General features: G+C 34.3%; 1 protein-coding gene across 1 annotated transcript in view; it reads right to left on the bottom strand.

The window, feature by feature from the left end:
- LOC127228266 (phospholipid-transporting ATPase ABCA3) overlaps positions 1-17,132 on the bottom strand; it is a 116,297-nt gene that overhangs the window by 20,839 nt on the left and 78,326 nt on the right. Inside the window, exons 17-22 of the mRNA XM_051192828.1 lie at positions 16,418-16,589; positions 15,150-15,447; positions 10,181-10,427; positions 9,835-10,039; positions 1,784-2,003; positions 1,144-1,308 (exon numbers count right to left, since the gene is read on the bottom strand). Coding sequence (XP_051048785.1) covers positions 1,144-1,308; positions 1,784-2,003; positions 9,835-10,039; positions 10,181-10,427; positions 15,150-15,447; positions 16,418-16,589 — 1,307 coding nt within the window. The remainder of the gene's footprint in view (positions 1-1,143; positions 1,309-1,783; positions 2,004-9,834; positions 10,040-10,180; positions 10,428-15,149; positions 15,448-16,417; positions 16,590-17,132) is intronic.

Here is a 17,132-nt window from a genome sequence, read left to right as displayed (position 1 = left end):
TCAAAAACATGTTACTCTTACTTTAGGTGGCTGTAGATACTCTATGGCTTTAAATGATTTGGAACTAACTATTCAGAAGGCACCCAAAGCAATGATACAGTCTCAAGAGGTTTACCACTGGCAATGCCTAAGTTGCTCTCTTTGGCATTTATCAAAAAGTCATAAACATGCAAACAATACTCTTTGGGAACACAGTTCACATCACCCATAAACATGCCATTTACTTTTACTTTCACAGTGTGTTTTTCCCTTATCCCTTTACTTTTAGTCTACATGTCTTTGCCAGTGTTTATTTGTGATAGCATACATTTAGCTCTTGTTTTCAAATCCAATCAGCTAAGCTGAATCTATTAATTGAAGAAATCAGACTATTAACATTTATGATTATTCCTATTCTGGTTGGTTTTAATACTGGTTATTCATTTCTTTTCCCCTTATTCATCTTAGAATTTAATGCTTCTTGTTTTTTTTTTTTTTGCTTAGAATTTTTGCTTCTTTGTTATTTATGAATTCTTTCATGAAATGAATTCTTTCCTGAGTTCCCATGATTATGACTATCTTTATTATTTACTGACATACAGGGTTTCTTTAAGTATTTTCTACAGTGCTGTTTTACTGGACCATAAATTGCTTTATCTCAGAAGGTCTTCAATTTCTATTGATTGTAGAAGTTAACTTTGAAAAATACAGTAAATTTTGTTAGCAGTTAATTTACTTTCACAGCTTCAGATATATCATCCATGCTTTTATGGCTTCCAGTGTTTCTATTGAGATGTCTGATATAATTTTGATGGATTAGTCATATTAAGTAGTTTAGAACTCTTCTCTTCCAATTTTCAATATTCTTTGTCCTGTAGTCTTAACAGTTAATCTGCAATGTGATGTGGATAGATATTCTCTCATCATGTCTATTTGGGATTCTAAATGACTCTTCTCCTTAGATGTTCATAGATTTCCCAAAATTTGAGAAACTTTCTGCAAGCATTTTATTGAACAGGTTTAATGTGCCCCTGATTTGCAACAATCATTCTACACAACTGGAGTAAAACCAGGTTTTTCTTACTTTAACAAAACCTTAGTAGAAGTGTAGAAAGGAGAAAGGAAGATAGTGCTTTTATGGCCTGACAAGTTCCCAATACTCACATGGCTCACTACAATCCATGTATATGCTTCTGAATTTTCTAGCACAAAGTGTCTTCACCTCATAGTCATCAAAATACCTGCTGATACTCATTGCAAAGTTGTAACTAGGCAGAATCATTAAAGCTGTTTTTATGAGGCTGTTGATGAACTTAGGAAAGTCACTATCTGTAATTAAAAGATAATAGGTTAACTTCAGTTATTAGAAAAGTAGTGAACCTCCTCATAAAAATACACCCCCCCCGATGATTAAGCCATTCTTAGACAATTGTGCAACTATCAGACAATCCTTAAGGAAGCACCACTTGTTGCTAAATACACCCATCAAGATATCTTGTGGAAAAATAACAGAATTTTCACATAATCAAAGAATAGATTTTGTTAACAGTGACTTCCTAGAATCTGTTTTCCTTCCTTTTTATTCTTGGTTCTCCCTTTTCATTTTTTCTTTCTTCCTCCTCCCCCCTTTCCTCCATCTCTAACTCCCACATGCCCACTTGATATTTGCTGATTTCCAAAAATCACAGGTTTTCAGATTATTGGAAAGTGTTTATCAGTTATTTTTTAATTCTTATATTGTTATTTTATCCCCATTTACTTAACGTATTATCTGGAAAAAGGGAGAATAGTGTGGTGTTCTTACCATAAAATTGTACTATAGTGTAAATGACGATACTGAAAACAGTTGAAAAGTAGTTAAAGAGTGTGAGCTTGATGTAGGCAGTAGTGCTACTATGGAACAGGAAGCTTCCAAGATACATGAGAGGCACAACGCACCAGCCATACAACATAAAAATCAGCATCGTGTCCAGAAAGTTGTAACTCACAACAAATGCATCCACTTGGCAGAATCTGAATATGCCCTGGGACACAGAATACAGAGGTAAAAGCAAGGTGAAGGATACTGTGCACAGCCACTGTTTCTACTAGGCTGTAATTACCATCTACTAATTTTGGTCATTTTTTAAGTTTTAGAGTGTTAACCTCAGGCAAACTATCTCCTAACCAAAAATATTACAAAGAACACAGTAACTAACCTCCTCCCTCTTTCCATTTTCCCACAGCCATGACCAAAGGCAAAGTAATTATATTTGCATAAAGCCAAGCTAAGTTTTTCTTGTGGAAAAAAAAAAGACCTAGAATATAAGCCACTTTTCTTTGGATTTCCTCTATGACTGCTTTGTTTAGAGTTCCTTTTGGTGGTTGGTCTTTTTAAATTACTCTTAATTACAATTGAGAAGTGACCTGAAGAGCACACAAATTTAGAGTGATCTAGATTTTGAACATAAATACTAGTGCTATTAAGAATTTTTAAAAATCTGCATATTAGCCTGTGATTTCTATTTTTTTTTTTTTTTTTTTTTTTACAAATAACATAGTTGTATCTTCTGATCAACGAGATTATTATTTGCAAGATCACTAATTCATGGAAGGAAAAGACAAAAATAAGAATGTTTCATTAGAATTCTGTATCTAAAGGAAGCAAATAAAGAGAATTAGTGATCATAGGTGAAAGAATCTAATCGCCGTAACTATGGTTGGATCTGCCCCTAGCAACAAAGAGGACTGTAAAATAGGAGAAAACTGTGGGAAACTAGAGGCACCTTTGTTCTAAGACTTACAACTGTGATAAAAGTCCAAATTAGAACTGGTTTCAAGGTTCAGTTAAGTTTTCCTGGATAAGAGAAGTAATATACTTACTCTGTTGTTACATAAGATGTGAGTTGACATAGTAAAAACAGGAAATTAAAAACTAATGTAAATTAAATATAATTAGGATTTTCTTGAAATATGCTGCTTTGAAAGTTTATATGAAAACAAAAAACCAGTCACGGTAAAGAGGGCAGTCTGCAAAAGAAGATTAATAGAGGGAGTGGGGGAATGGCAATGCATAAAAATAATTAAATGTACTTTAAAACTGACACAATTAAGAGTGACTGTTATCAGCATCACATTACAGTTGGGAACATTGCTCATTTGTAGACTTACTGCTTTTATGCATAGGACTCTGGGTTGAGTCCTTTGTACCATCACAAAGTGGCCCATTGAATATACACCAATGAGACAGAATTACACAACACAAAATATACTTAAATGCATATTGCTAGTTACTACACTACAAAATCCGTATTTCAAACTAGTGAGAAAAGAATCATTACTTTAAAAGAATGTTATAGCTATTTAGGTAAGAAATGATTCATTGAATTATTTTTTTTTACCAAGAAATAATTTTTGAATGAAGGGGGTGAATAGTCAATAATAATATAGGTAAAATAAGTTGTATTTGAGGCATTAAAGCCTGAAGAAGAAAATACTCCTCCCTAAATATTTTTGGAATAGAGATATCTAATGAGAACAGCATTATTTTTGAGGGTTATGTCCAAATCAATATTGCCTTGGCTAAGCAAATCCTTGGTAAGACCAGTAATTCTAACATTCATTTAAACTTAACCTTGTCAAAAGATAAACTTCTATTTACACTCTTCAATAAACATCTAATGAAGAGATAAACTGACATAAAAGACAGAGTAAGATTCTTAGAAACAGAAGTTGTGGAGGTTGCAGAGATGGCTCAGTGGTTAAGGGCACTGAGCTGCTCTTCCAGAGGACCTAGGTTCAGTTACTAGCACACACGTGATGTCTCCTAACTAATTGTAACCTCAGTTCCAGTGGAAATGGAACTCCAGGGGCATCAGAAACATACATGATGCACATATATACGGCAAAAATTCATACACTAAAGTTAAAAACAATCTAAAACAAATTTAGCTTCTTTTCCTTGTTATATATATTTATGTTCCTTCTTTTGCCTTACTGCTACAGTTAGTGGTTTGAATGCAATATTGAAAAGGAGTAGAGGTAATGGATTTCCCCATCTCATTCCTCATTTCAGTAGGATTGTTTCAAACTTTTCTCTATTTAAGATGAGGTGAGCTATGGATTTCTCATAGCTAGTTTTATTTATATAGATGTATGTGCCGCAATGATCCTACTTCCTCCTAGGACTTTTATCATGAAGGCATGTTGGATTTTGTCTAAGGCTTTTTCAACATCTATTGAAATGAACATGTGATTTTCATCTAAGTCCATTAATATGGTTTATTATTCTTATTGATTTGCATATGTTGAACCATTTCTGCATTTCAGGGATAAAGCCGACTTGGTCATGGAATCCAATCTTTTTTATGTATGTCTGTATTCAGGCTGCAAATATTTTGCTGGAAATTTTTGTCTATATGTTCATCAGAGATATTGGCTTGCAGTTTTCTTTTTTTGTTGTGTCTTTACAGGTTTTAGTATTAAAATGACATGGCTTCACAGAAGGGGTTTGGGAGTTCTCTTCCTTTCTTTCTTTTTTAATAGTTTAAGAAGAATTGGTTGTAGAATTCTGCTGTGCCTCCACGTGGGCCTAGGCTTTTTTGAAGTTGGAAAGCTTTTATTATTATTGTTATTATTATTATTATTACCTCCTCATTTGTTATGGGTATGTTAGGCTCTTAGTATTCGATTAATTTTGGTGGTTTGGCTGAATCTTGAAATTTATCCATTTCTTTTGTTTTCCAGCTTAATGGAGTACAAGCTTTTAAAATGTTCTTTTATAATATTCTGAATTTCTTGGTGTCTGTCTGCTATGTTTCCCTGTTCATTTCAACTCTGTTAATATGAGTCTCCTCTCTTTTTCTCTCTTTGGGATAGTGGACCAACATTCTGTCATCTTGTTTATATTCTCAAAGGAGCAGTTCTTTTATTCATTGATTCTTTGTATTTTTTGTTCCTTTTCCATCAATATCTGCTCTGATATTTATTACTTCTTGTCACTGAATAGGGTTGGATCTGTTTTGTTCCTTTTCAAAGTTTCTGCATCATTAAGCATTTATGCTTTTTCTGAATTTTTTAAAAATGTTGACAGAATCATAAATTTGGCTCATAGGACAGCTTTCAATAAAACAGATACAAAATAGGAAAAGAAGAAACCAAATTATCCCTATTTGGGATATTCTACCAGAAAACTTCTAGAAACGACAAACAAATTCAGCAATATGGAACAATGCAGAATCAAGTTGCACAAATAAATAGCTTTTCTATATAATAATAAATATACAGAGGAGATCATGCATACAATTCCATTAACAAAAGCCTCAAAGAAAATAAAATATTTACAAATAAACTCAACTAAAAATGTGAAGTACTCCAACATAGAAACTTTAAACTGATGAAGAAAGATACAGAGAAAGATACTAGCAAATGGAAAGACATGCTATGCTCATGGATTGGTACAGTTAACTTTGTGAAAAATAATCATATTATCAAAAGAAATTTACAGATTCAATGCAACCCCAATCAAATTCCCTATCTCATTATTTTCAGAAATAGAAAAAAAAACTACCTAAAATTCATATAGAACCACAAAAGAACCCAGACAGTCAAAATAATCCTGAGGAAAAAAGAACAAATTTGGAGATTACTATCCAGACATATTGTAGGACTATAGTAATAAAAACAATATAATACTGTCATAAAACCAGACATATATATCAATGAAGCAAAACTGAAGACTCAAGCATGAGTATATATAACTTCAGTCACTTACATTTGAAAAAAAATGTACACTAGAGAAAAGATAGACTCTACAACAAATGGTGCTTGCAATATTGGATGCCCATATGCAGGAGAATGATATGACCTGTATCTATCACCAAATGATCAAGATCTGAATGTGAACCCTGAAACACTGAAATTGCTAAAGCAAACCCAGGTAATACCCTTTGTTATACAGGTGTAGAAAAGTGCTTTCTGAGTAGGACTCCACTTGCCCTTGAATTTTTGCAAGTGAGACTTTATACAACTAAACTTTAAATTTTACAAAGTTTATAATTTTTAAAAATAAAATTAAAAGATATCTGTGTAGCTAAAGTAACAATCAGTTGAAGAGGAAGCCCAGAGGGTGGGGGAGAATATTTGTCAGCTATATATCCAACAAAGGATTAATATCAAGAAAACATAAATAACTAAAAGAGAAACAGCCAAAACAACCCAAAAAACCACCAACCAACCAAACAAATAACCCCCCCCCAAAACTCAACCCAAACAAACCATCCAAAATAAAACAAAAAACAAAACAACCATTCAGTGGTGGCTAAGAAATATCTTTTAAAAAAAAATCATCATGCCTACTAAGTAGGGAAATGCAAATCAAAACTACTTTGAAATTTCATCTTATCTCAGTCAGAATTGCAAAGATCATTGGAGGGCATGCAGGGAGAATGGAACCCTCAGTCACTGTTGGTGGTATTGTAAACTGGTTAAGTGTGGAAACTAAAAATCTACCTATGGCACGGTCCAGCTATAACAGTCCTTACCATATGCCTAAAGGACTTGTTATCTTATTCCATATTTACTTGTTAAGTGATGTCCAATACTGTTCTATTCACAACTAGGAAATGGAAACAACCTATATGTCTTGAAAATGATGAATATATTTTAAAATGTGTTACATATATACTATAAAATACTATACAACTGTAAGGAAAAAGGAAATTTGCAGGTTAAATAGATAGAACTATAAAGTATTATCTTGTATGAACTAACCCAGAAACAGAAAAAGAAGCATTGTTATGTTCTCTCTCATCTGAGGTTCCTAACTTTAAGTATTGATAAGTGAATATATAACTTGGAGTAACGACAGAAAGTAAAATTGGACAATTGTTTAGAGTAGGAGGCCAATAGAGATGGGAATAGCAGGGTACAAGTAATCTAAAGGGTAAAGTGGGAAAAATAGGTGGGTGTAATTAGGGAAGGGGAGAAAGATAATTATAGAAGAGAACAAAATAAAAGTAAGGACATCTTGTAAATATATAACTTTTTAATTTAAACTATCTGGACTGACAACAGTCCCTCTGATAGCCATAGACCATCTATCAAAGTCCCTAGCACTAGGCATGAGAAGGTCCCTTTTGAGTTGGCCAGGGCCATTCAGGAGGTTCCTAAAAGATTATATAATGTATTGCTATAGCTGTTAGTTATAAACCTCCTTTAGATGTGGAAGGTGAGGCACTATCCCTAAAGACATCATGCACTTCAGACACAGGGTCCAGAGGACCTTTTACTGGAACTGATCCCAATGTAAGCTTCTAAAGGAGGGAAGTAACCAAGAGTTCTACCCAGGTATCATACCTATGAACTGCAACAACAACCAGATTACCAAGCATATCTTGGTGGTATAAGTAACAGCTCTCTAGTTGTATTTAAGATCCACTCAACAAGAAGGTAATTTTACCTTATACTGGGAACCTACCTGACTACTCAAGGTTAGTGAAGTCATGATTTGGAGGAGAACCTTCAACTGCCACTTCATTAAACTAGTATAAAACTAACTATACTATAAGTGTTTGTTCTTTTACCCACAGATAAATGTAGTCTTAACCCTTCGTCAAGGAAACTTTGCAACAGATGGAGACAATTACAGAAAACCACAATCAATCACAATAGACAATTGTGGAGCCCAGTCCCAACTGATAGAATATAACTCCTGTACTTAAGGCTCATGCATCACTATAAAGGAAATGGAAAGAGTGTTAAGAGCCAGAGGAACAGGGAGTTTGCTGTGAAATTGTGTCAACTACTAATGTTAGAAGCTATATACCCACAAAGTCTCAATAGTATGTCTGCCTAAACATGACTTAACAAGGACAACACTAATAAGAGAAAGCTGAGGAGGCCTCATCCCTAGACAAAGAAGTACCAAAACTAAGGAATGCTAGGAGTGAGAGAAATAGTCTTTCCCAGGGAAAAGAACATTAATTGGCTATCCAATACCAAATTGTCAGTACTAAAAACATACATACATAAGTAACAGTATAAATATTGAGAGGGTTGTGTTTATGTATAGGAACACACACACACACACACACACACACACACACACACACACCAACAATAAAAGAAAAAAAGAGCCCATGAATCTAAAAGACAATGTGGGGGAGTATATGAGAAAGTTTGAAGGGAAGAAAGAGAACAGGGAATTGGCTAATTATATTACAATCTCAAAAAATTAAAAAAAAAGAGCAAATTGTGAATAGGGCAACAGAAGTGAAGTGAAACATACTTTTCAGGGTAACTGAATATGAGTGACAATGGCTTTAAGAGTAACTCCAACATTCTGACTGTCCTAGGTGGGTAAAAGTAGAGAAGTGACTTCTCTGAGCCCCAGTTTTCCGCTTATAAATATGATGAGTTAAGAGTCATGTCAAATGTTTGTGGTACTACATAAAAACAACATGAGAAATAACAGTGGTCATTAGCCATATATAGTGATATTGGTATAAATATTGAAAATATATGCTTTTGTTTATAGTTTGCTTTTTATCTGTATCCAGGAAATGATGTAAGTGTGCCAGCAGTTTTAAGAACACAGAAAAAGTAATATCTTAGCATGGACATGAAAATATTCAAGTTCAATTAATTTTAAATTAAACTTTTTCTATTAATTTATGACAAGCACGTACGTGCACATGTGCATGCATGAACTTTTCTTGCCCATGTCTATTGGATGGTGAACTATGTACCAGAGACTGACATTGAATAGTAACCAGCCTTGCACATAAAAAAAAAAAAAAAAAGGAAGTGCTATTCAGTTCTCAACACCTTGAGACTTCTCTGTATAGTACATACTATTTGCTTCTAATACTACCACTATTCCTGGACTCTGGTCTTCTGCAAGCAGCCTTTACAGCTGGCAAGATCCTGAGTCATCCTCAGAACCAATTCTTGGGTTCCTCTGCACTAAATATGAATCTTCTTGTAGGATCCAAACTTGTGGGATCCAAAGAAGATAATTTTCTTCAACAATTAGTTACCATTTCATGGTATAATCTTCAGTTGTGAATTCATAGTTCATCTTTCACAATAGTAATTGGTATTCTTCATAATGATTTAGTTTTAATTCTGTGTCAGCTGAGAAACAGTACATATTGTGAAGTTTGAGACAATTTATTAGTCACAATATTTGTCTTCCACATCTTTTATATAGAAAGTTATTTACCACTTTTACCTATATTTTATTCATCTAAACTATGTTGTCTTTGTATCTTGTTTACCAAAAAGATGCAAAGAAGATAATGGTTGCTACTGATTACTAATGAGTAAAATAATTACATTAACAGATAGTATAATTCTTAGATACATACTCTCCAGTTCACTTTTTCAAGTGTTTCATAATGAGTACCACATTAAAACTAGTTCTTCTTTGGAGATCAGCCACGCTGAACATGAGTGTGGAAGATGAATATAGTTATAGAAGCTGGCCTTAAATCTTGAGTCTGAATTATATAGGTAAGTTCCAATTTCCTGATGACGTCAAATGGATTGTGTAGGCATTGGCCTAGTTGTAATTAACTTGTCAGTGAAAGTTAAAAGATTTTAGAGCAGATTTTAACCAGGACATATTGGTAAATAAAATATGTGGCAGCAAATTCAAGGGAGGTTTTTTTACAAAGAAAATGATTCTCCTCAGGGAAAGAATCCAAGACAGTACATTATTTTAAAAAATGAGGGCTACAGTAAATCTGCCATGGTCAGTCAATGTAGTTTCAAATTACTTGACTAATTTCATTGTAGGATACAATAATTTGAGTAGAAACTAGTATGGACAATAGAAGGTAAATGGCTTTTGATGCAACTGCAACTAATACTCACCAGTAGTATGCAGGAAGGAATGAAGAAGAAGATGAGATCACACAACAAGGCAGAAAGCCAGTAAGTGAGGACATATACCCCACTCAGGAACTGGATGTGCTGGGCCTGACTGACCCTTTCAGTCACTGTTTGGAGACTAAAGGTCCCGACCACCACAGAAATGCCAAAAGCCAAACACTGTACTATTTGTAATCCATTTACAGGCCTAAAGAAGGTGAAATAAAATGTGAAATAAACGATGAAATCTAGGCAGGAAATACTAACATTAGCTCCTTTTCAAATGTATATGGCCAAACAGTAAAGGTATGTTAAGACTCAATTTTAGAAAAAGAAAAATCATACATACACTGTGTTAGAACCATAATAAGGTTGAGGCTGAGGCTTATTGAAGACAGTTATGGAAGCATTGGGTCCAGATAGTGTCATAAAAAGAATGTTATCTAATACTGCCAGGGATATTGCAGATGAATGATATGCCTCATTATTGAAGAAAACAGTGAGTACTGTTTTATTTTTCTCAACCTTAATAGAAAGTGCAATAATGCAGAAGCTACGGCACTCTTTACTTTCCAATATGTAATCATTTACGTCACCTACAATAAAAAGAAATTGTCAGTGAGCCAGCATGTAATATATTACCTAGAGATAAAAAAAAGTTGTGGGTTTTTATTTTTCTACTTACCATTCTGTTTCTCAAGTTCTGACAATGGATTTTTTCTTTAAGAATTTTATAGAATCATTAATCCTTACAAAATTCTCACTGTATAATTCACAACCTAAACCATATGTTAAGAATATATTATTTTTTTTTTCAGACAGGCTCTATGTAGCCCTGGATGTCCTGGAACTCTCTTTAGACCATGCTGGTTTAAAATTCATTTCCAGGTGCTGTGATTAAAGATGTACACCACTATATCTGGTTTAATAGTATATTTTTCTTAACTGTCTAGAATAACATGATTTGTTACTTTTAAAGGGTTGCTTTGGCTTTCCCATTTCATTTGTTTCTGTATAAATTTTAGCATTAGCCTGTAACTTTCTGTAAAGCATCCAATGGAATTTTCACAGAAATTGTCCAAACATGAACTGAACAAGGCTGACACCAATGTACAGGCCAAAGTGGATGAGGAAAGCCCCCAAATTCTCAACTCCATGCGAAGAACTACAGGCAACTGAGTAAAGCTCAGAATGGGAGAGGTAGTCTTCCCCAGGGAAGAGCACATTAATTGGTTGTCCAGTGCCAAACGATTAGCCCTGAAAAACATACATACAAGTAGCATTATACAGACTAAGCAGATTATATTTAGGAATATATATACATACATATATACATTTACATACAACAGCTATCCGAACTCTTTGTCATTCCTTTCTTTTCTTGAGGTAAATAAATATTTAAAGCTGGAATGTTTCACTGACTCATTGTATGGAATACTATCAGCTATCAGCCTTGATGTCATATTTTCAGACAAGAGTTTGTTCTATAAGTCACAAAACTATTTATTTTAAATAAATTGTCCAAACATACTGATGACTTCTATAGACCATCTTCTCAATTCTTAATTTTTTCCAATATAGGTAGGGCGAGAATTTTCTCTTTACATCTCTACTTCTTTTTGATTAATATTTCATTCTTCAATTTATCTGGTTCCTTTCACATTTTACTCTAGATGGCAAGAACAAATCAGAACATAATTTTAACACTCTGTTTAGAAATCTCCTTGGCTAAGGATATGTTGACTCCCCATGGGAGGCCTTACCCTTTTTGAGGAGTGGATGGGGGTGGGGAGGAGGAGATGGGGCAACAGGAGGATTAGAGGGAGGGAAACTGTGGTTGGTATGTAAAATGTATAAAACATTTAAAACAAAAGAAATCTCCTTGGGTAAATATTTTTTAAAATCACTTATATGTTCTATTCTCCATAAAGTAGCAGAATACAATGTAAATTTATTTGCTTCTGTGTTTTTTCAGAATTTATTTTTAAATACTATGTATATGTCTGTTTTTCATACATGAGTCTCTGCTCCTCCTCCATGCGTGGCTGACAATAGAGGCTCAAAGAAGGCATTAGATCCCCTGAACTGGAGCTACAGATAGTTATGAGTCACCATGTGGGTGCTTAGAATCTAACCTGGGACTCTGGAAGAGCAGCCAGTGCTATTAACCCCAGAGCCATCTCTCTATCCTCCATTTGCCTATTTATACCAAGGACCACTCCTTAGTTTTCAATAACATGACTCTCATTACCATTTAATATCTAATTAGAGCATCCTTAATGCTCATATTTCAACCAATATTATTTTCTATGATATTCCTATAATAGTATTATTCTTTAAAGCTTTCTTTTTTCTGCATTCATGTTCATCAGAATTATCTTTAGTATCTCCTAAAAGCTTTCAAAACTAAAATTCTTCCTGAGATAGATCTTCAAATTCCACAAGCCTCTTGTTACCTAGTTCCAAAGACAATTTCATACTTTTGGGTATATGCCATAACAACACTCACTTGCTGGTACTGAAATATATTTTTATTTTTCTAAGTCTTTCATAAGATTTCCCACAGATTGGATGACTAAAACAACAGAAGTTTATTTTTCAGTCTGAAGGCTAGAAGTTAGAGGTCAGTGATGGCAATTTTGGTCTTGTTTGACACATTTTCTTGCATTTTGGGTAGCAGTTTTGTCTGTCTTCACATGGCCTTTCTTTTCTGTATGCATGTTTACATCCACCTTTTTAAATTTAAAATTAGTTATGTGTGATTATGTATGTATATGCCAGGTGTGTGTGTGTGTGTGTGTGTATGCACAGGCACTGTGGCCAGAAGAGGGCATCTGATCACCTGAAGCTGGAGTTAAAAACAGTTGGCTGGCCTGACATGTGGTAGAAAAAAATATGGGTCCTTTAGAAGAGCAGTAAGAGCTCTTAACAGCCTAGGAAAGACCTACAGAATATGGCATTTAAAATAGTTTAGGATTTTTCTTGACAATGAGGCACAACTGCTCCTGGCAATACCACCTGCATCAAAAAGAAAGATGGATATCAACCATGTTATAGAGTTTGCTTTCAATATGGCAAGACTAGCCATTTGGGCAAGATACTCATGCTCTTGTCTGAACTGTTTGACTTTATGCTGTATAAACTGGACATGCAGGACCCACAGGAAAGTGACTGCTGATGCAAGATGAACAGTGCTGCAGGGTTCTTGCTTTATGGAAGAGTCTGCCAGACAGTCTGCAGGACACAGAGAAAAGTGAATAACAAACTGCCAATACAAGAAGACAGTTTAAAGTGTCGTGATTTGCTGAGGAGTCTGCTAGACACACTATGGCCTATGGGCTGAAGATGGAACAATACAGAAGAACTTCGGGTGACTGACCAGGCGAGTTGTCTCTGTCTTTTTTAGAGTTTATATATCACCCTTCTGTGGTCTTTGAAGGAGTTGAAGACAGATAGTTATGGTTATAGTTTTCCTTAGTTAGGATTAAAGATCATATAGGACTTCAGACTCACTAATATAGGATAAATGATGGAATATTTTCTTTAAATCTTGCTAAATGTTAATGGACTAAATATTGTTAACTGTGGTTCTTATTTGATAACTGTTTTGTTATATATTTTGGTATGTTAAGGTTAAAACCCTTCTTTTTATTTTAGATAGAAAAGAGGAGATGATTGGAGATGTCATTCTGTAAATATGTTTCTCTTATTGTTAATGAATAAAGCACTGTTGGCCAATAGCAAATCAAGATAGGCAGGTCTACGAGACCAGGAGAGAGGAAGTAGTAGGGAAGATTCAAGATGGTGGACTGACAGAGAGAACACCAGCCCCTCTCTCTGGTAAGATGAGACCATGTGGAAGTACTTAGATTAATAGAAATGGGTTAATATTTAAGACAGAGCTAACTGATAACAAATGCCAGTAGCAGGCCAACTGAAGTATATCTTAAAAAACAAAACAAACAAACAAATAAGCAAACAAAAACCAAAAAAAAAAAAAAAAAAAAAAAAAAAAAAACCAAAAAAAACCAAAAAACAAAAAACCAGCCTAGGCATCTCTCTAGCTCCCACTTTCCTCTTCTTATGAGAACAATAGTCAATGAATTAGGTCCTATGTTAATGACCTTATTTTAAATGTAATTGCCATTTCAAAAACTTACCTACAAATATAGTCAATAAAATACTTGTATTGGGATTTTAACATTGTGAAGGCACAATTCAGCCTACAACTCCTTTCCTTTTCATGTTGAACAGTGGATCTCTATGATGCATATAATATAATAACAATTAGTATACACTACTCTACTACTATTCTTTTTTTATGTTTCTCCTCATTTTTTTTTTTTAGTAATCTGTGTGGATCAACTCTGTAAATACTATATTCCTATATTCTGTAAGGTGTACAGTCACTGATTTCTGTTGAACTTAATAAATAATACTTGCAGTTACTTTTATGTCTGGCTTCTACTGGTCAGCCCTGTGTCTGCTATCCTTTTTGATATGTTCAAGGCTATTAGTGGCTTTTGTTGAGTTCTTTTGAGCCAGCGAGAGTGGGTAAACATGGTAACTCTAAGCTATAACACTAAAGATCTTATTCTTACAGAGGCCCCACAATTTTCTTTAGATAGTCACATTCTAGTTTGTTCTGTGCTTTTGGTTAAGGCCAGTGTTCTAAGATGCTTGACTTTAAAAAATTGTTTATTCAAAGCTCAAATCTGTCATAGACTAGGTCTTGTACTTGAGACATAGGAAAGATACTGAATAACCTAGTGAAGCTCATTTTTAGCATTGGTAAAGATAACACAGAGACCACATCTAGTTATGGATCTTACCAAGGGTACATGTTTGAACAAATCAGAATAATTATATCGTCTTCAGAAGTTAGTTATGAAGTCAATTAACTCTTCAGTTACTGATTTACAGGATGACTAATATAAAAAAAAAGGACAGCCATCATAGAGAGGAACCAGCAACCTATCTTGTGAGAGCTCCAGAAGAAAGAGTAGTCTTCAATGAGAATAAAACATCTAATGCTAAATCACACAGCAGCATATATTTTCATCTTTACCATCCCCACAAAGGGTGATGCAATAAGCAGAGCCACATACAACCAAAAAAGTCTCCTCCACCAATTACTAATTTTTGTGGACAGTTGTCTTGAAGTGTATCTTTTGCCTCTGATTTAGCTGCCTCTATGATACTGGCGATCAGTAGAGTGACAAGGAAATGGGCAGTTAAATACCACAGTTATATCCATTGCAAATGACAAGTAGGTTTTCATAAGGTAGCAGTCCCTTCTTTTTGTAAGCGAGTCTTACCTTTTATTTTTCGTAAGCTTTGATTCTTTGTCTTTAGAAAAATCTTAAGGTTCTTTGTGAGATTCAGAGCCAAATCAGAATTCCCTGAAATTGAGTAAGGCACAATGGTTCCACCATAGTGACTCAAATCCAGTTCCCTTTCAGGTATGTCGTTATCATCTAAGTGCAGAGCTAATAAGAGATATGTAGTAACAACCAAAACTATTATTATCTGTAGCAACATCAACTTCCAGTTGCGCCAAATGAATAGTGCTCTTTTTATAAACATGGAACAAAATTGCTGACGGTAAAGTGGAAACTATAAAGAGAAAGGAAAGAATAGTATTTTGATGATTAGAGATTCAAGTAAGATACTCATGATGAAATCTATTTATCATGCTTTAAAATCTATGATGCAAAAATATAAGATATAATACAAATGACTTTAGTTGATTCCAGTATTTGTACACTATCCTTGAAGTGTTAAGACATGGCTTCTAACTATAGTACAACTCTTAAGATCATGTTCTTTTGTTGGGGGAAGGATCAAACTCACATATGCTATGGGAGTATTCTATCACTGAGTTATACTCTCAATACCAAGATTTTCTTTATTAATATGTTAAGAGTTTTTATTAAAAATGGAAAATTGGGCCAGGTGTGGTGGTGAATGCCTTTAACCCCAGCACTTGTGAAGAAGCAGCAGGTAGCCCTCTCTTAGTTGGATACAGCCTGGTTTATACAGTGAGTTCCAGGCCATCTAAGGCTATACAGTGAGATTCTGTATCAAAACAAAACAAAAAAATCACAAAAGTTTAAAATTTTGTGTCTTTTTAGAATATATAATCTTTTTTCTTTCATTTTGAACACTCCTCCTAAAATTATTATTATTTTTTTTGCCAGCAACACATACTATAATCCAGACAGAAAACACCTTCACTTAGATCAACAAATTAGTATTAGAACAAAGAGAGAGTTTCTAGTGACAGCTTTAGAAGAGGGATCCTGATAAACAATGGCGAGAACAGCAGCTGGCATCTTTATCTAGAGTTCATTTCTTCCATTTCAAATCCCACAGACTAGTCTATTTCTTGCTATATAAACTGGAAGCATCTTTTAGATTTAGACATTTAAAAAAATGGGATATACCTAAGGGAAAAAATAACTATCAATTTGAGCATGGAGGAGTTGGTGAAAGGGAACGTGGTAGGGGCTAGAAAGAGGAAAGAAAAGGGGGGAAATGATGTAATTATATTTTAAATAAGTATAAAAAAAACCAACATGCTTACCCCAGTGTTAAATTTAATGGTAGTAATTTCACTCAAATAGGAAAATTTTTGTCTGTTATAATTTCTGGGTATATTCACATTCTGCTGCTTATCTTGTCTCATCTTTCCATACGTCAAGTAATAGGGTTTGATAGCCTGAATATTCCTTTGGGGAGCTGCCAGCTTATTGACCCTACATATACATATAGATACACAAAAAGAGCACAAAGTATCTCCTCTTAATCATGGTCTCAAAGTACTTTTCTTCAAGAATATGAAACCAGCCTATAAAACAATATAGACTATTTACACTGCCGTTGGCTGCCTCCTAAAACTGGAAAGAAACTATGTATGGGTAAAGGTACCATATAGTTTGGTTACAGAAGTTGGAAAATTGAGCTGGAACTGACCTGGAAAACGCCTCTGGAGGATTAGCTCTCACAGTAATAGAGTTACACAAGTTGCCAAGGGAGAAAAGGAATCAATAGTCCTACCCAGGTGTAAAAGCCTATAAATCACAATGATTGTCATGGCAAGAATTCCCAGGGGTACAATAGTGGTACTTATATCTTGGGGGCAGCAAACAACTAATTGGACTTAAATCCTGTTCAATATGAGGCAATTCATGCCTAGTGCTGAAAAATCTTGCCAACTACTTAAGGGGAATTTGTTACAACTACTTTCCTAATTAAGTATAATTCCCAACTATATTATGTATACTTTTCCTTATAACCAC

This window comes from Phodopus roborovskii, unplaced genomic scaffold, assembly GCF_943737965.1.
Source record: "Phodopus roborovskii unplaced genomic scaffold, PHOROB, whole genome shotgun sequence".
NCBI lineage: Eukaryota > Metazoa > Chordata > Mammalia > Rodentia > Cricetidae > Phodopus > Phodopus roborovskii.
Note: the sequence above shows the minus strand (reverse complement) of the source record. Positions and strands in the feature narration are given on the sequence as shown.